The sequence below is a fragment of the Dysidea avara genome, chromosome 15 (assembly GCF_963678975.1).
Source record: "Dysidea avara chromosome 15, odDysAvar1.4, whole genome shotgun sequence".
Lineage (NCBI taxonomy): Eukaryota > Metazoa > Porifera > Demospongiae > Dictyoceratida > Dysideidae > Dysidea > Dysidea avara.
The window spans coordinates 3,687,951-3,708,823 of NC_089286.1; the positions used below are offsets into that span (position 1 = coordinate 3,687,951).

At 38.2% G+C, this 20,873-nt stretch overlaps 1 protein-coding gene across 1 annotated transcript in view; it reads left to right on the forward strand.

Moving 5' to 3' along the window:
* The first annotated feature begins 1,351 nt into the window (after window positions 1-1,351).
* LOC136245598 (uncharacterized) overlaps window positions 1,352-20,873 on the forward strand; it is a 70,459-nt gene continuing 50,937 nt past the window's right edge. Inside the window, exons 1-3 of the mRNA XM_066037099.1 lie at window positions 1,352-1,484; window positions 6,884-6,934; window positions 14,205-14,477. Coding sequence (XP_065893171.1) covers window positions 1,397-1,484; window positions 6,884-6,934; window positions 14,205-14,477 — 412 coding nt within the window. The 5' untranslated portion in view covers window positions 1,352-1,396. The remainder of the gene's footprint in view (window positions 1,485-6,883; window positions 6,935-14,204; window positions 14,478-20,873) is intronic.

The following is a 20,873-nucleotide window of genomic DNA, read 5'->3' on the forward strand; positions in this document are numbered from 1 at the left end:
CCACTTGGGATACTGCTTTTTTCTGATGGTAAATTGGGGAACAAAATTGTGGATAGCATCTTTGAGAATTTCCTTCAGTATATTCCACACAATCTCAATATTATCAGATTTGTAGTATTCATCATCAAAGTTATAATGCTGAACAAAAGCATACAGACCCTCCCAGTCTGCTTTAGAGTAGTCATAAGTGAGGTATGAGACATGAGGTTCAACAGTGTTTGCCCATTTGGATACGTTAAAAGTTACCATAAAATGATCAGACGAGAGGCCCGGAGGACAAGAATCAAGCACAGTTGGCTGATCAATATCAAAGTTAGTTAGTATGACATCAAGGATGTTACCCTTGATGTGAGTGGGCTTGTTGACTGACTGCTCTAGGTTCATGTCAAACATCATATCACAGAAATGACAGGAAAAGTCAGACTGACCTTGGTAATTGTCCCAGTCTATGTCGTGCAAGTTAAAGTCTCCTAAGATCATTAAATGATCATAACTGGACAAAGTAAACAAATAGGTCAGAAGAATGGAGTGATAAACTTGGTCAGCATCAGGTGGAATGTATAGTAAACATATGACAATTTCTTTGCTGTACAGAGAAACTAATACTGTGATGGCTTCCAGTATATTGTGACATTCTATCAGTCTTGAGGTGATGTTGTTGTCTATAGCAAGCATGACTCCTCCGCCACGAGACTGTCGATCATTTCTGTAAATGACATAACCAGTTGGCAAGATTTCGTTGTTTAAAATGTAGTCCTTAAGCCAGGTTTCGGTAATAGCTATAATCTGGAAATCAGAACTATACACATAGTGCTGAAAATTGTTCAGTTTATTAACTAGACTACGAGCGTTCCAAAGACAGAAAGGTACTGTACCATGGTCAGGTAGTCCTTGACAATGGTGACCACCCTGAGCTAGTCAGGTGGAATTCATGGTTTCAGTGCCTGTATGTGAACTTTGATCTGGGGGAGAGGCACTGGCAGATCTGCTTTGGCTGTTAAGTACTGGAGAAAATGACTCAATATTTACAGCATTAGAATCCTTTTGAACCCTACCATCAATAACACTAGCAAATATCTTTCCGTTTAGATAAATGTTACTCCCTCTGATTCTTTTCTGCCAAGAACAATTATTGATTGGAATAACTTGAAAATTGACAACATTGACACAATTAACCTTGACACTTTTAAGAACATTATAGATAAGCTAAACAATTTGTGATTTGTAATGCACATTAGCGTGTTGCCCCTGGTGGGCTTTGCTAATTAATAGTAAAATAAGCATTGCATTCGCTGCGGTCAACATGGGTTCGCGCTGAACACGTGACCATTTTGCGAGCCATTTTGTACAAAGCAAGACCGCCCTAAAGGTCGTGTCTCTTGTAGATACTAACAAAATGTCATTTGATTCTCCTGGAACCGGTACTCCAAAACGTTTGGAGGGGAGCCTTTCATCTGATCGACAACAGAAGCCGTCCGCCACAGGTGAGTTACCTTACTCACGAGCGAGGAGTCCCCCGCCCGCTGAGGGCGTGACTCATCGCGCACGTACAGTCACTGCAATTTTCTAAGCTGCTAACTTGATGTATAATATTATCAATATGTAATATGTCATGTAACTTAAGAGAGAAGGAGTTTTTTAGTATTAACTTGAATGTTGTCAACTCCGTGACGCGTGAGTGTGCCTATCTTGTGCAGTAGTTGGCTTTAATCCTTATCTATAATAGCATCGACTGCACCTCATGTACCTTTACTCAGCATGGCGGTTCATTAGTTTCCACACTTGACGTCTTAGCTAATAGGTTATTGATCGTTTAGACATAGCTACCAAGTTTGGATGGACATAAGGTTAGCTATGATAAAAAAAGAAAATAGAATGTATTACAGACATACAGGAATGCAAATTTAAGGTAACATAGTGCAGCAGTGAAAAGACCGCTGCTGTTAGGTAGCGTCAAAAGTTATCAACCATCTATTTATTACTAGCTACATCCTAAGGCTGCATGCAGCACATGTTGCTGTCAGACCTTCAGTGCTGGTCACTGTAAAGCGCCAATAACGATAACATGATTTAGCATCAGTTTGGTGTTATCACCTGGCAATTTCAGTATTGTATAAAATTGCATTTTCTCATGTATTTGTACTAAAAATGCAATATTATAAAATACTGAAATTGCCAACTGACAACACCAATATTTTCCTGATTTTCTGATGCTAAATCATGTAGTAATAGATGGTTGATAACTTTTGATGTTACCTAACAGCAGCAGTCTTTTCACTGCTGCAATTTACATTCCCATATGTCTGTAATACAGACATATGGGAATGTAAATTGCAGCAGTGAAAAATTACAGACATATGGGAATGTAAATTGCAGCAGTGAAAAGAGTACTTTTCTTTTTATATCATAACCTTGTGTCCATCCAAATTCAAATTGATCCAAATTCAGAGTACTCTTTTTCTTTTTATATCATAACCTTGTGTCCATCCAAAGTACAGGCAAAGTTGGTAATGTCTTAGCAAGAACATGCAGAGAGTGGGTGGGCTCAGCCATCATTACTTAATTAACTAGACAGTTTATTTTTGTAAGCACACCTTCCTTGCCATGCCCATGTAAGTTCCTTTTATGGTCCTGTTTGGTTGCATGTGTCCGAGGATTTACCCGCTTATTTATTTATTTCTGTTTTGTTTTGTACACTTCTGCATCATTTAATAATGATGGTTCCTCCCCAAGTTAGTGATGAATTGATTTCTCTTTTGTGTGTGTGTGTGCCTTTTCTGTAGGTCTATTTTCTTTTGGGTTCAGCTTTTACAGAAGTATTTGCTGTTGAGATTTGTAACCTGCTGAGGAACTGGCTTGCATTATTCTCAAAATTATTTTAGCTATTGATTACTATAAATGAATTAGCTACAGCATACAAGTGGTCCTACAGCCTGAAAGCAGTTACAATTATGCACCTATCAATGTACCACTACCACTCTCCCCCAAGTATGGGGGGAAGAGATGAAAATACGATGAAGGATTGCTGTACCCTGGTACGTTTGACATGTTTTAAGAGTTGCAGACTGTAATGCCAAAAGACTAGCCCGCCGCATATTCACTCACACTCCTTTAACGTTTGCAATAACAACAATATTCATACATGCTCGTGATAAATGATGTAATGATAACAAAATAATCCAAATCCATTATCACTTGTCAATGACTTCTGCCCTTGGAACTTCAGCTCATTCAGAGAATCTCTGGCATCCTTGTTGGATTGATTTTCTTCGTCTTTTGAAATCAAAAGGGTTGGGTCCAGAACTTGAGTCTATCAGTACATTCAGTATAGAGTGCACCTCAAGTTTGCTATCGGGCAGTTATAATTAGTTCTTCCTCCTTTTGTACTGAAGTTTCAGTGGCAGATATAAATTTTTTTAGAGGTGTTTCAGGTTTAGGCAACAGGGGCAGATCTAGGATATTCTTTTGAGAGCATTAGTAGGGGCGGATCCAGACTTTATAAAAAGGGGATTCCACTCTGGACCATGGTAATTGTATACCTACACTGTAGTAGCTAGTTAATCACTCTCCAGCAATGTTTCACCATCATTAAGCCTTTAAGAATACAAGTGAAGCCTTTACAAGTATAGTAGTGGTCGGTCTGATTCAGTCATAATATCTTTAAAACAATAATTATTATTTTTAGAGGTGTCTTGTGTGTATAAAGAGGTCACCTTCCAACCCTAATAAGGGCAGTACCAGAATAGATTAACTAGGTTGTTAGTTATACATATAGTATCATAGTATGATAACTAGGTAGTTTCACCTACCTGTCCTGCAGCGCAAACTAACTAACTTCCTTGGGGGCACGCTGTATTGTCAGAAGGTGCAATCCCTTATATCCGCCACTGTGTTGGCAGCTCCATCTGATCCTTTGATGACATCTTCAATAACTGCTAGGTCCCATCTACTCCATGGAGTGTCATCATGCACCAAAACTATGTCTCCTATATGCATATTGTTGCCAGTTGTTTTGTGGAACTCACATAGTGATGTTAAGTATTCAAATTTTCATCTTTTCCAGAAATGCTTCATGATTAGTGCCTGTGTATTAACTCTCTTCTTCAACTCTGATTAGATTCATCTTCTTCAACCATAGGGTGAGAAAAGGTGTTGTTTTTCCTCCATACAAAAGATGTGCTGGAGTTAATAGTTTTGGATCTCTCTCATCTGGGGATACGTATGTCGTCAGTGGTTGAATCATTAGTATTGCTTCTACTTCTACTATCAGAGATTGCAGTGAGGAAAGAGTGACAAAGGTTGAACCGAGTGCCTCCTTATAGCTGTTTTGGTCAAGCCAATCATTGGCTCTCAAAAGCCCTCATATCAATGGGAAATCCAAATAAATTTCCACATGACTTCCTTTCTGTGCAGGCTCTCAGTGAGTAGAGGTGAATTGAATAGTTGTTGTAACTCCTTAACTGCAGACATGTAGGTAGGTGCATTATTGAAATCAGTAGTTTAGGCGATGATTTGTGACTGTTAAATCTTCTAAATGCTTGCAGGAATGTTTCAACAGTTAAATCTGTTACTATCTGTGTACAGCTCTGTTTACTGCACATGTGAACAAACATACATAACCTTGCTCTCACCTCCTTGATCTTGTACATAGATAGAGTACTCTAGTGATGTCTACATCTGTGAATTCAAATGGTTGAGCATTCTGTATTCTTTCCCTGACAAGTAGAGGTGGATCTGGCATTTGGTATGACTTTCCACTGGCCTTCTTACATTGTAGGGGTAATCTTCTTGCATTTTACCTGGGCTGGCAGATGGTGTACAGTAGCGATGCCTTAAAGCTGTTAGTGTGGAATTAATTCCTCCAGGAAGCTGAGTTGTGAGGATAATGAGTCTTCTTAGGGGATGTTTACTTAGAAAGAGATAAGGAAATTTTGCCAGTTCAGTGGTCAGGGCATTGTGTATCTTCCCACCGCAGTGAAGTAAGCCAGATTTAATAAGGAACAAATGTCATACTAATGGAAGTTGATTTGGTGGGTTCAATTTAGACGATTGAAGGTTGGAGATTTCTTTAGCAAATATTTCTTGTTGACATTCTCTAATTGACATTAAGTGTGCTCTTGCTAACTCTGCAGGGGTAATGGGTCCAGTAAATTTAATATTAGGATTCCTGCAGTTGCGAATAAATCTTAAGAATAAAAGCAATGACTGATTTTGCTTTAAAAAGTTACTGTATGTACTTGTAGATAAACCAGTGATTTAGATAAAGGTAGAATTTGAAACTGTAGCGTCCGCTTCTTCAACAGCTAGTGTTGCAGCTTGTATGTCTGTTGAGGGCCAGAGTCCAATGTTGAGGTGAAGCTAGGTAACCATTGAGGACCAGATTTCCACAGGGTGGATGAGATAAGCTGATATAAAGTAATTCCTCTAGTAATGATGCCATGAAGTGACAGGAAAGAGTGTGGCAATTTCTTCAACATGGTTTGGTGCTGGTGATCCAATGCAAAACAATTTGGTTGTCAGACCAAAGATGAATAATGAAATTTGGAAGTCGGGAAGCTAGTAGAACTTCTAACCTAGCATCACTGGGCTTGCATGTGAGTAATTGAAATTCTGGACACCAGTCAAAGGGGATCAGAATGCACAGATGCCATCCAGCAGCTAAGCCATGCTAATGGATCTCTAGAGAATTGTGGCAGGGTAGTCTGGTTGGATCCCTGGATGTTATTTGATTTTGTGCGATCTTAAGGTCATTGGAATGGAGCATGGTTGTATTTTCCGCAAATTAAATTTTGATCACATGAGTACCAATTTCATGTATTGGATTGCTCTATGAGTTTACTGGGCGAGATAGTTGTATTGTTAGGTTTTTTATCCTTGCTATTGGAGACTGTTTCACTTATTCATCACCCATTCTGGTGTTGTTTTTTATTTTTACAAAAATCGTGTTGTTTTGGTTGAAGTTTAGCATATAGATGACCAGCAAGCTTCAATTTTAACCATACTCCACCTTTACCTAGTACTGGTCGTTGCTGATCCGTGGTGCAGTTGCTGCTCTGCTTGTTCTGTGCTCCAGAGGAAGAAAATTTTGTTTGCCATCAAAAAACTGCACAGATTGTGCTGCCACCAGAAACTGACCAATGAAATCAAACCACTTGTACTTTTGAAACTACTTGAACTATGTTGAGGGTGAATATCATGGCATATGAAGAACCCTACAAACTGCTGCAAAATATTCACGTGATTATATTGTTTTCTACTAGAAGAAAGTGACAAACTTAGCTGCCACGTTAGTGTTTACACATAACAATAATTAGGTAGTTGATTGGGGATATTGTTTTTTGCATTGCAGACCCTACAGTAGTGTAAGTGCATCAAATAGCTTTTTTCGCATCTAAATATGCTTCTGTAAGGAAACCGCCAATATAAAAATTAATTCCCAGTTGCATGAAGATAACCATGTATTTGAACTGAAGGTAAAAGGAAAGGCAAAGCACAAAGGCAGAGACTTGTTGGAACCAGAAAAGGCATATACCACATGAGAATGGTAGCCATGTGCTGCTTCATTTGGTCTCTAGCCTTGTGAATGTGGCTACTCAGGCAGGCAGACCAAAAGTGATTTTGTATATTTTTAAACACTGGCTTTGATGCAAAATTGGTGTATTTTGTTGCATATTTCCATGATGGTTTTTAATCACAAGATTTTGGTGGGCAATGTTTATTTTAAGGGAGAACCCTATGTATTAAACAGCACTACTGTATTGTTTGATTATGTAAAATGATTTAAGCATTTGTAACACATCATTTTATGTGTTATAAATATCACTTCATTAAGCTGTAAGACTGTAACAGTGAGTATGTGTGTTTCTAATTTTATCTACTTTAGGGACTGCATCTACAGTGGAAGGTGCTGTAGTGATTAATCAAATTGGAAACAGTGAGTGACTGGTGTTTATTATTTGTTACATGTATAAAAAAATTAGTATACTTGTACAAATGTCTTGATGATATAAAGAGATGCCTGTTTACCAAGAGACACCTCTCTATGCACCATATGCATGCTAACAAAAAAGTGATCAATTTGCATTGATAAGTGGCGTGTTTGACGGTGGCTAGTTTCCAGAAACACATTAATATCACTTTAGCCGTTTGTGTGAAGGACACAGTTTCTCCTAAACTGATAATGTATTTACTATAAAGAACCTGGGTATATTGTGTTGAATGTAGAGAAGTTAGTCACCTCACCAGTTCAGTGGCTAAAATTCCTGTATATCATAGTAACTATATAGTAGGGACCACAAAGGAGTAGGCTTGGCCCATGAAAAAAATCACTCAAAAACTAGCCTCACTTTTCCCAGACAACGATGGGGTAGTATTGGTTAGGCAAAACTAAGCCCAAACAATCCTTTAGATTGACCAGAAATGCTTTCATCAAGTTGCTACGGAAATAAAAAGTTATTTAACAGACTTTTCTACTGAATCACTGACTGACTGACTAGCTGACTGATGCCTTCAGACAAGCGTAACTCAACAACGGCTAATGCTACATACAGGCTTGATTTTTTTCACTGTTTGACACCGTTTCGACCAGAGAAGTGCCTTTTGGCATACCGAAGTACGTACAATGCATTCTTCATGGACTTATTAGTGTCCTCCTTTGTGTCCCATTCATCTTTGCCTACAGTGATAAGTGCCAATTTGGTGGTAGCAAATGATGGCTTTCCTTTTAGATGGAAATTGTCCGTATTTTGAATAGTGGACTCTTTGATTGCAGCAGTGCTTTCCAAGCAGTTCTTGATTGTATTGTTGTGTCACAGGTTGAACATAGCTGACAACGAAACGTAATGGATACTTCACTTTTCAGACATAACTGAGGTGCACAGCACCATTTCTTTCTTTGATGTGGTATGCGTGGATTGCAGAGGTGCTTTCCTTGATTTGTAATGGGTTAAACATAGCTGACAACAAAGTGTAATGGATACTTCACCTTTCAGACAACAATTGATATAGCTGTGGTGAGCGGCACCATTATTTTCTTTTGATGTGCACGTGGTGTGTGTAGGTTCACCAGTCATAATAATTATTTACAAAAAAAGTTAAGAAACAAATGCACAAAAAAATTGGAATTTTCAACTAGAGTAGGGACCATAGCACATCGATAAAAAGTACTGAAACAAGTTGGAGTAGTGCATGATATTAAATCATAGTATAAGGATATAACACTTCTTATTGTTTTACAGTGATTTAATATCATGCACTACCCCAGCTTGTTTCAGTACTTTATACTGATGTGCTATGGTTCCTACTCTAGTTGAAAATTCCAATTTTTTTGCGTACCATATAATAATAAACTCAACATTGAGTCTCCACATCAAGCAAATATGGACCAAAGCAATAAGACTACAGCAGGCTTGTATATTGTGTCTGGAAAAACTGAGTGAAGATTCTCAAGCATGCACTCTTTCCCGGACCACTGTTTTACCATTACCTGCAGAGATACCTGTGGAGCCTCAACTGCAGTAGTAAGAGCTCCAATTTAATGGTGACCATCTCACACTCAATACAAGATCTCACACTCAGTATGAGAAGAAGTGGCCTGAACATTTGACATCCAACACACAGGGATAATCATGATCCAGTCAGATGTATCTCAGTCAGGCTGTGAGTATCTAAAATCCCAGCAAAAACAGGAAATGCACATCTAGTGCTTGAAGTTGCAAACTGACTGTTCAGGCGTTTCTCAGCCTCAAAGGATGTCAAGGAATTTTGGCTGGACAATTAAACAGCAGTGACAAAAAATTGCAGCACCTCCACAAGCTTATTGCTTAAGTGGAACTGATTGTTATCGGAAGCATATCACTTATGTAAATTATAGTGTAGATTTCCTATGCTTACAGAACTCCATGAATTGTTTTTGGAGTTTGTGAATTAAGGCACATGGTGGCACAAATCAGTCCAGAGGGAAAACTTTTAGGAAGGGGCTATTTGTCTGGTTCTGTACGTTATTGACAAAAAAAAAACCTCCAACAAAAATGGTTGACAAAATGGAAGAAAAGTAATACAAAACTTCTGGGGCTCAAACTTGGATCACTGGTGTGAAAGCCAGGTTGGTATCAGCTGTGCTACCGTTGCTAGCTACCCAGCTCTTACTTTTCTATCTTGTAAATGTGACCACTCAAAAACAGCCAAGCTGTAAAAAAAGAGTGCGGCCTCAAAAGCCTGGAAAAAGTTGTGAAATCAAAGGTGGCGGCCAAGAAATAGCTGCAATGATGTTAATGCTAATAATGCACTTTTAAGCATTAACATCATTGCAGCCATTTCTTGGCCACCACCTTTAATTTCACAACTTTTTTCATCCAGGCTTTTGAGGGCCGCACTCTTTTTTTTTACAGTGTGGCTGTTTTTGAGTGGATTTCACTTCTTTTTGTATTTTCAAAATCCAAATCCTGCACCTTTTTACTGGGATATGATTTCCAGGCTGTTGTATCACAAGTTTTGCTAGCATACCACTTATTATGATGATGATTGGCGTGAGTCGGTCATACTAGTCTGCTCACAGACTGCCTATACTACAAATATACCACTGATCGAAACGGAAATGGCTCTGATTTGATGAAATAGCTACTAGATTGAGCCTCAAAGTGTTGCAATAATAGTATGGTGCTAATGCTCTAATAGAACGCACATTTTTGCTTTCGCTGAAATCATCTAATAGAACACACATAGAATGTTCTAGAACAATCTAGATTTTTTATTGTAGATCAGTTTTACTTATTAAGCAAGAATTTTTATTTATAAGGTAGAAATTAAGTGAAGTGATCAGCTGTGGCTTAGTGGTTAAGGATGCAGACGTTAGGTATGGAGGTCCTTGGTTCGAACTCTGGTGATGATCAGTTCATGTTTTTGCAACATTTTTTATGCACCTTTTTTTGCACCCCAGTGACTGCTCTATTAGAGTATCTCAATCCCGCGATTTTACACTTGCTTGGTTTTAGCTTTATAACTTTGTAGCTGTACGTCTGTTGCTGTTCTAACCACCAAAAGGCACTCCTACGATGATCAGCCTATGTACACACGAATTTTCAAGTTATTCCTCTACTCGGTTTACCCTATAGCCGTGACAAAAGTTTCATCTTTTTTATGTGAATAAGCGATCGTAACTACTTGGATATTTATCAGATTCATAGCAAACTTGGTACGCAAATGTACCTTTATACACTCTTTACTTTTGCCAAATATTGGTACAATGGAGTTACAGGTTTTGTGTTTTATAGCAATTTTTGCAAAGTGTGTGAAAAGAATCGAAGCCCCCGTAGCCCCCCTACGGCGAAGAAATTAAAACGAAACTTTGGCCACTCATATCTCAGAAATGGCTAGGGAGATTTCCTTCAAATTTGGTATGTGGCGTGACCTACGTGTCGGGCACCTCTAGTGAAACTACCGTAGATTCCCTAAAAATTTGGCAGAAATAAATTAATTCCGTTCATGTCTGGCCGAACAATTAGGAAAAAATGTACCAGCCCGGTGTTATTGTCGAATTTTTAGGGATCTATCCCTAATACAGTCTGCACGCTTCATGGCTATGTTATTTGAGATCTGCTTACTGGTTACATTCTGGATTTATTTCTACAGGGACCAGCAGGAACGCCTTGTGGCGGAACTGACGATACTGCAGCTGGCCGCAACACTCACTTCGCTGCAGCACTATATACCGTAATTGCCTACATTATCCAGGAGAGATGATCAATGTCATTACTACATCGCTTTTGTATACAGTCACTCGACACTAATAATAATAGAAACCACAATCAATACCATTAAACTAGCTATCTCGTAATAATTAAATCTCGCTAGCTCCCAGTTGCTGCATGAAGTGTTCCATGACTTGACAGAACGTTATGTCTGAGGATGTACCATGTTTGTGGGCTCCAGGAGAGATGTTATTCTGTGAACGGAAACGAAGATCGTTTTGTGGTAGCCGTGATGTCACACGATGATATCGTTGGGCACGTTCGTTCTGTGAACAATTTCACACTTTGTGCTTCATCCAGCATCGAGGTAGCATAATATGTGAGGTCACTGGGAATCCTCAGTACTAAAGAAACCTTCGTCAATTAGTACTCCAAGTGCCGAAAAATTAGCGCGCTTATAATAGTAACTTTCTTTCTGCTTGCCAAAATTTAGAGCACATTGCGTTCAAAGCACGGGGAGTGCCGAATATTTAGAGATGCCGAAATTTTAGGGAATCTACGGTAGTTCCAATCAGATAAGGGATCATGGAGCTACAAAGGTGTGAAAATCACATTTTCTTTCTTCCTGTAAGTATACTCACGGTGTGGCGTACCGGCTTCTTGGGCCACACGACACACTACCGTGTGTCTTGATTCAATGAGTACCGGTACAGTAGTAAGCAGACTGGGTGAAGAAAAAACCAAAGCTGACCCGACCCTAACCCAACCCTAATGCTAACCTTAAGTTTGCCTGTTAAGCATAATTATGTCCTTCACTGTGTGTGTGAAAGTCAGTTTCTGGCAAATTTGAGGTGACATTCCTTGCTCCAACCCTAGTTCACCTTGAACTCACCAAAAACTTACATACCTTCATACTGAGAGTTTGCTTGCATCTAGAGTTATGATGGGTGAGTGCCAGATGAATAGCCTGTATAAGTTGGCATCCAGAACCAGACAAATTAGCCACTACAAAAATTTTAGTAGCCTTAGGTACTGAAGATCTTAAGTAGTTCAATACAAACTTGGACTGAAGAAAAGTATGCATCTTTCTGTCCACTTTTGTTAATCAATTATCTTATTGTGAAAGGTCCTGGAGAGTGTGTGTTCAGTCAATAGTACCAGGAAGCCTCTAACAGCTTTGTGGCATGTGGGAATTAAAAACGAAATTTATAAGTTTATGAAAAGAAACACTGTAATTCTGAAAGCAAAACAACATTCAAAAAATAGTGCAGTGTCAAAACTGGCATTAAGAGAAAACTGTAGTAATGTTAATCTAATGGCAGCCAAGAAATGGCTGGAATGATATTATGCCAATTAATTTACGAAATTACAGATTAATTGACATAAATGTCATTTCAGCCATTTGTTGGCCACCACCTTTGATATCACATTTTTCATACTAGCCTATTTTTGGAAGACTGCATCCTTTTTCACAGCTTGGCAATAGATATAATTTGTAAATATTTATACAGGGGCAGATACAGGAGGGGGGGTCAAGGGGGCTCTTAACCCCCCTCCAAAAATTTTTAGTATACCAAAATCGAGGTACTCTAATAGAGCAGTCACTCTAATAAAGCAGTCGTAGTATTAGAGCAGTGTGTAGTGAGCTATGTAAGGATTTTATGTAGTTTATCAGCCAATAAATGTGAGGTGGGCAGTTATTGTCAGCTGCCTATGACCTTTTTTTTGGTGTCACCTTATTAAACCATGTAGAGACAATGTAGTGCCTCAGTTAATTTTGCCCTCCCTTTCCATAAGTCTGGATCCACCTCTGTTATATGCTGGTCTTTTTATTTTACTACAGGTAAATGAAATAACTTAATTTTAAGAGACATTTGTACTAATTTTGCTTGATGTTAGTCATAGAATGTTGTATGTGTATGACTGTTCTATAAAGAGATCTTGAATGCACTTACTACATGCATGTATGGTGGTAGGTTTTTGCATAATAAATTATTGATATTTATTTGTGACACCAAATCACAGCAAGGCCGACTTACAGTATCTCAATCATGTGACTTTTATGTATGTTTAGATATACACCCTTAGCCCTCAGGCTGTATCCATGGAACTTTAGGTGCATCATATTAGAAGATTGTTTGCTCTGTTAGAGTACTACAAAGAATAGTCCTATATCAGCAAAATCCCTTGCAGCCATGGTATAGCCTATCCATGGAAACTTTAGATTGGTCTAGAACTATCTATGTGCATACGCTAAAGTGATATATACTCTGGTGTAGTACAGTAGAACTTCTGTTTATAAGGTAGAAATAAGTGAGATGAGCAACAGACAGCAGTAGCAGAGTGGCAAAGGGTTTGAATGTCTGGGCGTGGTTCAAACCTTAACAATTATTTCTCACATTTTTCAAGCAGATGTTTTTAGTTCTCAGTGACTGTTCTATTAGAGTATCACTTGTTTTGGTTTTTGCTTTATATCCCCTTAACTAATACTCTCAGTGCTTTCAAATCGAAAAAGGTCTGCACTACGATCGTCAGCCTATCTACTTACAGAGTTTCAACTTGTTTCTGTCAGTAGCTTACCTTGCTGATGTGACAAAAATTGCACTTGTAATTGCTTGTAACTTTTTTGCCTGCTTTGTGGTGCAAGAAGAAAAATTAACACAATAAAATACAAAGAAAATTTGAAGGAGCATATCTCAAAGACGGCTGGATCAATTTAGCTCAAATTTAGTATGGGAAATGTCCCACTTTCAGGGATGTTCCACAGTAAAAAGTGGGTTGTTTCTGTTCAGCTGTTACTGAGGTACTAATGCTTGGCTCCTGTAGAATACATATTTTTAGGAAATGCAGTTCTCTTCTTCCTTTGCTACGGAATATCTGAGTATAATAATCATGATAACACGTTACGAAAGTTAACAAACAAGCATGTGAAAGTAGCTAGTAATGTAACTTCTAGTTACTTTGTAAAAAACAACTGTAAGTAAGGATAAAAGTAACGAGTGACTAGTTACTTTTTGAAGTAACAGCCCAACTGTGGTTGTGCAGCCAAGAAATGCCTATGCATCCGGACAAGATAAGTGATAATTCTGTGGTAATTTCAGCTCAGTTTCAACTATTGTTCTATTTGTTACTGAAGCTGAATCATGAAGAACAGTGCGTACTCAATGTGGCTGTAGTTTGTGTGGTAGTAATTGAAAAGTGTTCTGATTTTAAAGCATGATTACTAGTTACTGTTGTAATTTATGTGTTTACTTTATGGACATTATTCCTATGTAGTTACAAGTTGGTAGTTACAAGGGACATTACTAGTTTTACTTTACAAGTAACTAGTTATGTAACTTAGTTACAGAAGTAACTAGTTACCCCAACTCTGCTCATGACACACTATTGTGTGTCTTGATGACGTAGTTTTTCAGCTGTTACAAATGTGTCGATGCTAATCTAACATTTGTTAGAAACTGGCCAGTTTGTTGTCTTTAAAAATTACTATAACTTTTATGTATCTTTTACCTGTAGAAAATGATACTCCAACAATGAGGGATCTCAACAGATATGTTATCAAGAAGCATGCTAATTTGTGGAAAGATATTGGTTTAGAGCTGGGATTAGATCTTAGATTACTTAACGTTATTGAGAAAGATCATCCTCATCAAAGTGTTACCTGTCTCCAAATAGTGTTGGATGAGTGGTTAAAATTAACCACAAATGCTACATGGTCATCACTGGAAGTTACTCTCACAAATGTAACAAGAGTTAATCTTAGTCTTGATCCAGTTGATGATATATATGGTGAATTGGTGATGATAAATTATTGTGTTTGTAGTAACCAGTAATTAGTACATTATGAAAACTTCATTCATCTGTTATTTATCGGTACTGTTTATCAGCCATTGCCTTATGTGATCAACTGAGTAAAATACCACCATTTTCATACAGGTCTTGAATTCCATTTTAGTATTCTCTATTGGTTATCTATAGTAACACAAAGGAGTGGACTGTCACTTTAAAATATTAAGTTACTTGTAGCACTATATATTTGAAACAACAAAAGTGTTTGTTTTGTACAGCCATTATATGGCACATGAATTACAGGCCCTTCTATAACTCATGACCGAAACAGGCTATAAACACGGGACATGGCTCTGTTTACCATGAACAGCCAAATACACCAAGGTATTGTGCTTTCCTTATATTCTTCTAAGTGTACAGAGAAAAAGATTATTCCAATAAAGAAATGATGATGGCAAACTTATTTCTGCCACATCAAGTGCCCTTAATTCATATACCCTTTGCTGTAATGACACTAATACAAAGATCTTACTGTTCATGGTCAGACAAATCCTTGATTTTATTGATTTGAGCCTTGCTTACTGAAGTGATTAAAAGTTTGTAGAAATTTTATATGACACACATATTTTTGCCTTCAAAAATTTGTTAAGACAATGAGTTTTTGTTCAGCCAGTTAGTCTTAATTCATCTAACTTCAAATCCAGTGTTAAATACAAGAAAACACTCACAGATAGCCAGATATTGGATGTTTTTAAAATCACCAAAGTCCATCTTGCCTGACCACAATTGCAAGACCAGTGTACAGCCATTATATAAATAAACTCATTACTGGTATGTGCCTTTTCTGGTTTCAATGAGTATCTGCCTACTGGGCCTTGCTTTCCTTTATCTTCATTTACATAGTCATCTTCCTCATCCATACCAAGATGTTAATTTAGAGGAGCATATGATTTTTTAGACATCACTAAACTATTTGAAGGACTTAAGCTACTGTAAGTGGAGTAGATATGTATAGCTGCATTTCCATGCCCTTAAATGATGCTGCTGATGATGCTGCTTAAATGATGATGTCAACAAGTTTAAAACAACATGATTACATCATGCAAAAAGCTTGTTTTCAAATGAACTGAAATCCCTGGTAGCTGTAATGAGCCACAGGTTTGCTGTTAAACCACACCCTTAATCTATTGCATAGTTCACTTGAGACAAGCAAGGAAGTCAAGATACTCTACTAAAGCAGTCACAGCCACATGTGTATTACATAGTTAGCTATGCATAGCAAAAAATAAATATAGTACAATTGAAGTTACAATTAGAAGGAATTTCAAGTTGGATTAGGGATTGAAGAAAGGAGTAGTGAAACAAGGACAAAACTAAAAAGTGGTGAAACAAAAGGAAGGTTGCCTATACCTGTGGATATACTAGTGGACATTACATCCCTAAACTTCAGTCTATAACCATGACTGAATTAGGGATTAGTATATCTGCAGGTATAGATGTGTTGCAGCCTAAGGTGTGGTCTTGCTAAAGTTGCTACAGCTTTGGATTCCGGAAAAAGTGAGTGCAAAAGTATCGAGTGTTCTATTGCAAAAACTTTCCCTAAGCAGAATTAGTCTCCATGGCACAAGTATGTTATGTATCACCTACTAACTCACTTTTTAATACCAATCGTCTGTCTTTCAGTACGATTCTTTTGCAACAGCATTAAAAAAATTTTCCTAGCAAAGAGTGCAAACCTTTTTTGCCTCAAAAATGGCAGTGCTACTTTTTTTTGATCCTTCCTATTTTTCTTCTACCTTTTTATAACATAATTATGACAAATGAACTAGCACATACCACATTAAAAGAAAGATGGCACCAGGAATACCATAGAAGTAATGTTACGTCAAAATGTGCCCCCAACAATCAATTACAAAACGGAAATAGAGGTGGCCATTGCACTTTGTTTTCAGCTATGCTTCATCCATTACACAGCGTTACAAATGGAGAACAGTATGAGAAACATCTCTGCAATCAATCCAGTTAGAAATAAGTGACAGTGGGGGGAGTTCAGCTAGCTGTATTTTATGGGCCTTAAGAAAGTATACATCAGACCATGTGCATTTGTAACTAATATCAATTGTAATAGCTTAATGATCAATATAACTCAACAACTGAAGAAGAGAAAGCTGGTAGCCAGCTCCAGCTTATTTATACAATCACACACTAAGGTCAAGGTTACATCATCATGTACAACTAACAATAAACAAATTAACACTTCTAATTATCCATAAGAATTAACATCAGTTCATAATGTATTAGATTTCCTCTCTCTCAGATCAGATGTCCCCATCTGTCTGTCTCGGCCTCAAACACAACTTTTCCATGAATTAGCATCTTCACAACACTGGGTAATGTTCTCTTCTGCTTTTGATGAGGATGATTGGATTGCAAATTCATCAGGTTATCATCTTTGTCATCATCATCATATGAACCATCAGGTGTTGAACAACTTGAAATGTTGGTTCGTCGGTTAGTTATACCTGCAATTTCTTCAGATACTGGCTGTAATAATTGTTTTTTTAAATTATTTTTGATAACTCTAGTTGGCCAAAATTTGTCAGGTAACAGTTTAGAGCAATGCCTAACCCTTCATAAGCCACTCAAATTGGTTCTGCATGTGGCTTATCTACTGGACGAATGGTGGCTCCAGTTTCACTCTACGATAGGGCTCGTGAAAGGGCCTAGCAAACTTATAAGCCTTACATGCTTTTGCAGCAGACATGTATACTAACACTCTGTCACCAACCTTGAATTTAGATGGTTTGGACTGTTGATCATCATAGATTTTTGGCTCCTTTGGGCCTTTTTAATGTTGTTCCTGGCTAACTCCCACGCTTCATCCATTTTTACTGCTATTTTTCCCTTGTAATTAAGTGTCTACATCTACTTGTTTAGAGATACTGTCCATATCTAATGCTGTCAGCAATCTGGGATCACGTCCATAAAGCAAGTAAAATGGCGACTCCTTGACTGACTCTTGCATATTCACCCTATAGGCAAATAAAACAAATGGAAGGTGACTATCCCAATCTCTTCCACTCTGCTCAACCTCCTTTGCCTACATGCCTGTTAATGTTCTGTTAAATCGTTCTGTCAGTCCATTAGTTTGTGGGTGGTACGCTGTCATGTTTATTTTGTGTACCTCCAATAATTTACAGGTTTCTGTCATTAAGTATGATAAGAATGCAGGACCACGATCTGACAGCAACTGACATGGAACACCATGACGACAAATTATCTCCTCTATAAACAACTTGGCAATAGTAAGTGCTGTTGGTCCTTTGTGGCGAATACCTCTGGCCATTTTGTGAGATAGTCAGTAAACACAACTACATATTGATTACCAACATGTGACCTAGTGAACTGTATCACATCAACTCCCATTCTATGAAATGGGCCCTCAACAGGTATAGGCGTCAAAGGAAGATGTACAGCCTTACCAGGCCCATGTAGCACACACCAAGCAGCCCTGACACCATTTGGAAATATCACTCCTCATCTTGGGCCACCAGTAGTGTTTTGATAATTCTCCATGCACTTTTGCATCTCTTAAATGAGCACCAAATGCTCCACTATGAGCTTCCACAAACAGTTCTCTATGATCACATTCTGGAGGAATAAGGCGAACAGATTTATCTGTCTCAATGTAATACAGGACACTCTCTATCATGTGATATTGATTTGGACTGAACAAAATTTTTCTTGCCTTTTTATCATCACTAGGCAATACACCCTCCTCTTGGTAGTCAATGTTTATCTTTAGTTCTGGATCTGCTCCTTGTCTATTCCTATACTTTGCTCCCCATTCTCTGTCTTGTCCCATGATACTGACTGGACAGTAGCAATAAGAACCTCTTCAGTGCCTTGAACTATATCTAGTTAAATGTGGCAGCTATCCTCCTCCTCCACAAGTTTCACCAACACAACTGTTGATGGTTCACTTGTCTTCCTCTTGTTAGCATTACCGTGTCCTACCACAGTAGTCACCAAGGAATTCTCATCCCCATCCTCAACATAGGAATCCTTAGACATTAATGGGTGGTCCACAGGAAACCTAAACAAGCTATCAGCACTTATATTACTTTTGCCAGGACAATAATGAATAATTAAATCAACCGCCAGACCCCACTGTGCTAGTTTTCCTGATGGATGAGGAGTATTCAATAAGGATTTAAGAGGCTCATGATCAGTAAATACATGACAACAATGTCCATAAAGATAGTGGCGAAAGTGCTTCACAGCCCACACAACTCCTAATGCCTCCAACTCAGTAGCACTGTATCTCTTCTCATGTGATTACAATGTTCGATTAGTACATGCTATAGGCTGAGCTGTTTGATCTTGATCTTTTTGAGCCAAAATAGCATCCAATCCAGCTCCTGAGGCATCAGTTTCTAGGGTGAACCCTTGATCAAAGTTAGGGAAAGCTAGCACAGGTACTTGAGTTAAAAGTTGCTTCAAATTTTGAATGGTTTCTTCCTGAGTTTGATCCTAACAAAACTCAATATTCTTACGTGTAAGTACATAGAGAGGATTTGCTAATTTCGAAAAACCAGGTACGAATTGACAATAGTAAGAGGCCAACCCAAGAAAAGAACGCAAGGATGGCAGATCATCTGGTTGAGGAAAGGACTTAACTGCTTCTACCTTTCTACTATCAGCTGAAATTCCCTCTTTAGATACAACATATCCAAGGTGTAAAACTTTACTTTCAGCTAGGCAACACTTCTCTGGCTTAAGCTTCAAATTAGCATCTCGAAACCAATCAAAAACTTTCTCAAATTACTCACATGTTCTTCAAAACTTTTCCCCACCACCATCACATCATCCAAGTAAACCATACAACAGTTCCTTGATAGCCCCACCAGTACTGCTTCCATCAGTCTCTGGAAAGTAGCTGGCCCATTACAAAGCCCAAAAGGCATTACACAAAATTCATGTAGTTTTCTCCTGAGAACTTCTGTCCATTCGAACCTGCCAATATCTGGCAGCTAGATCCATTGTAAAAAAAATTGAGTCTGTGATAACATGTCTAAACTATCATCCACTCGTGGTAAAGGGAAAACATCCATCTTAGTAACAGTATTTAATCGTCGATAATCCACACAAAAGCAGTAACTACCATCTTTTTTTTTCAACTAAGACTACTGGACTAGCCCATGGGCTATTAGAATGTTGGATCACTCTCTGTTCCATCATCTTCTGAACCAGTCCCTCCATATTGCTGTGTAAAGCAAAAGGGATTCATCTTAATGGTTGGCGTATAGGAGGACAATCTCCAGTATCAATTGAGTGGGTAATCAAATTGGTAAATCCCAGCGAAAATATCCAAATACTCAGAAATCAACTCCTTTAATAAACATAACTGATCAATTGTTAAACTGGATTCATCTATTTTCAGCAAATCAAACAACTTAAATAGTTGTTCCTGTTCATCAGGTTCTCTACTGCCTTCAGCTAATGGCGTAGTATTAACAAATTGACTGATGAAGCTGACAGGTTATCCCTCGATACATGGACAACTACATTCCCAACTCTTGTCCTGGTTCTAGGTATACTGACTCACATCCACAATTCTCTAACACCAGAGTACAATTATTACTGGTGTCAAGACAAATCAATGCTTCTGGTGCTGACAAAAACTGTCTTCCAGTTTTTCAATGTTGGGTTCAAACAAAGTTACAAGTTACATTCTGTTGTCCAAATGATACATCCTTCACTTCAGCCCTTACTAACTTTTGATGTCTTGCTGGTATCCGTGTTGCTTGAATTAGGTATACTGCTCCAGATCTTGAGCTATCCTGAATATTCTGTGAGAATCCTCCAATTTTAGCCCCAGACTCCAGCTGGAAGATTTAACTTCACCAGTATCTTCAACATCTTTGTCGAGTTTCCTGGGGTACAACATCCCTGAAACAAGCACACTGTCATTCAACATATCATTGTCATTGCCTGTCTGTGAAGCCTGAACAAAAAGATATCCCAATATTTAGACAGTAAGTCTGTACCAATAAGTAACTTGGCTGGGACCCCCCTCTGAACCTGAATCAGAGCTTTTGTAGAGTACCCTGAATGACTCACTATAACTTGAATCTGTCGTACCACCTGGAGTTTGTCCCCACTACAATTCTGTAACACAACTGAAGTTGGTTCTAAAAGAGCCTCCACTCTGTGGGTGTTTGGTTTGGATTCCGTTTTTTTGTTGTTGCCAATATTTGCAAACAGGATTCTAGTTCAATTATGGTTACTGGGGATCCAGTGTCCAATAGAGCTTTGATAGCTACTCCCTCTACTTCAACCAAAGTAGTCAAGATAGGACCCAGCTGAACACCACCTGTTACAGCCTTTGAAGAA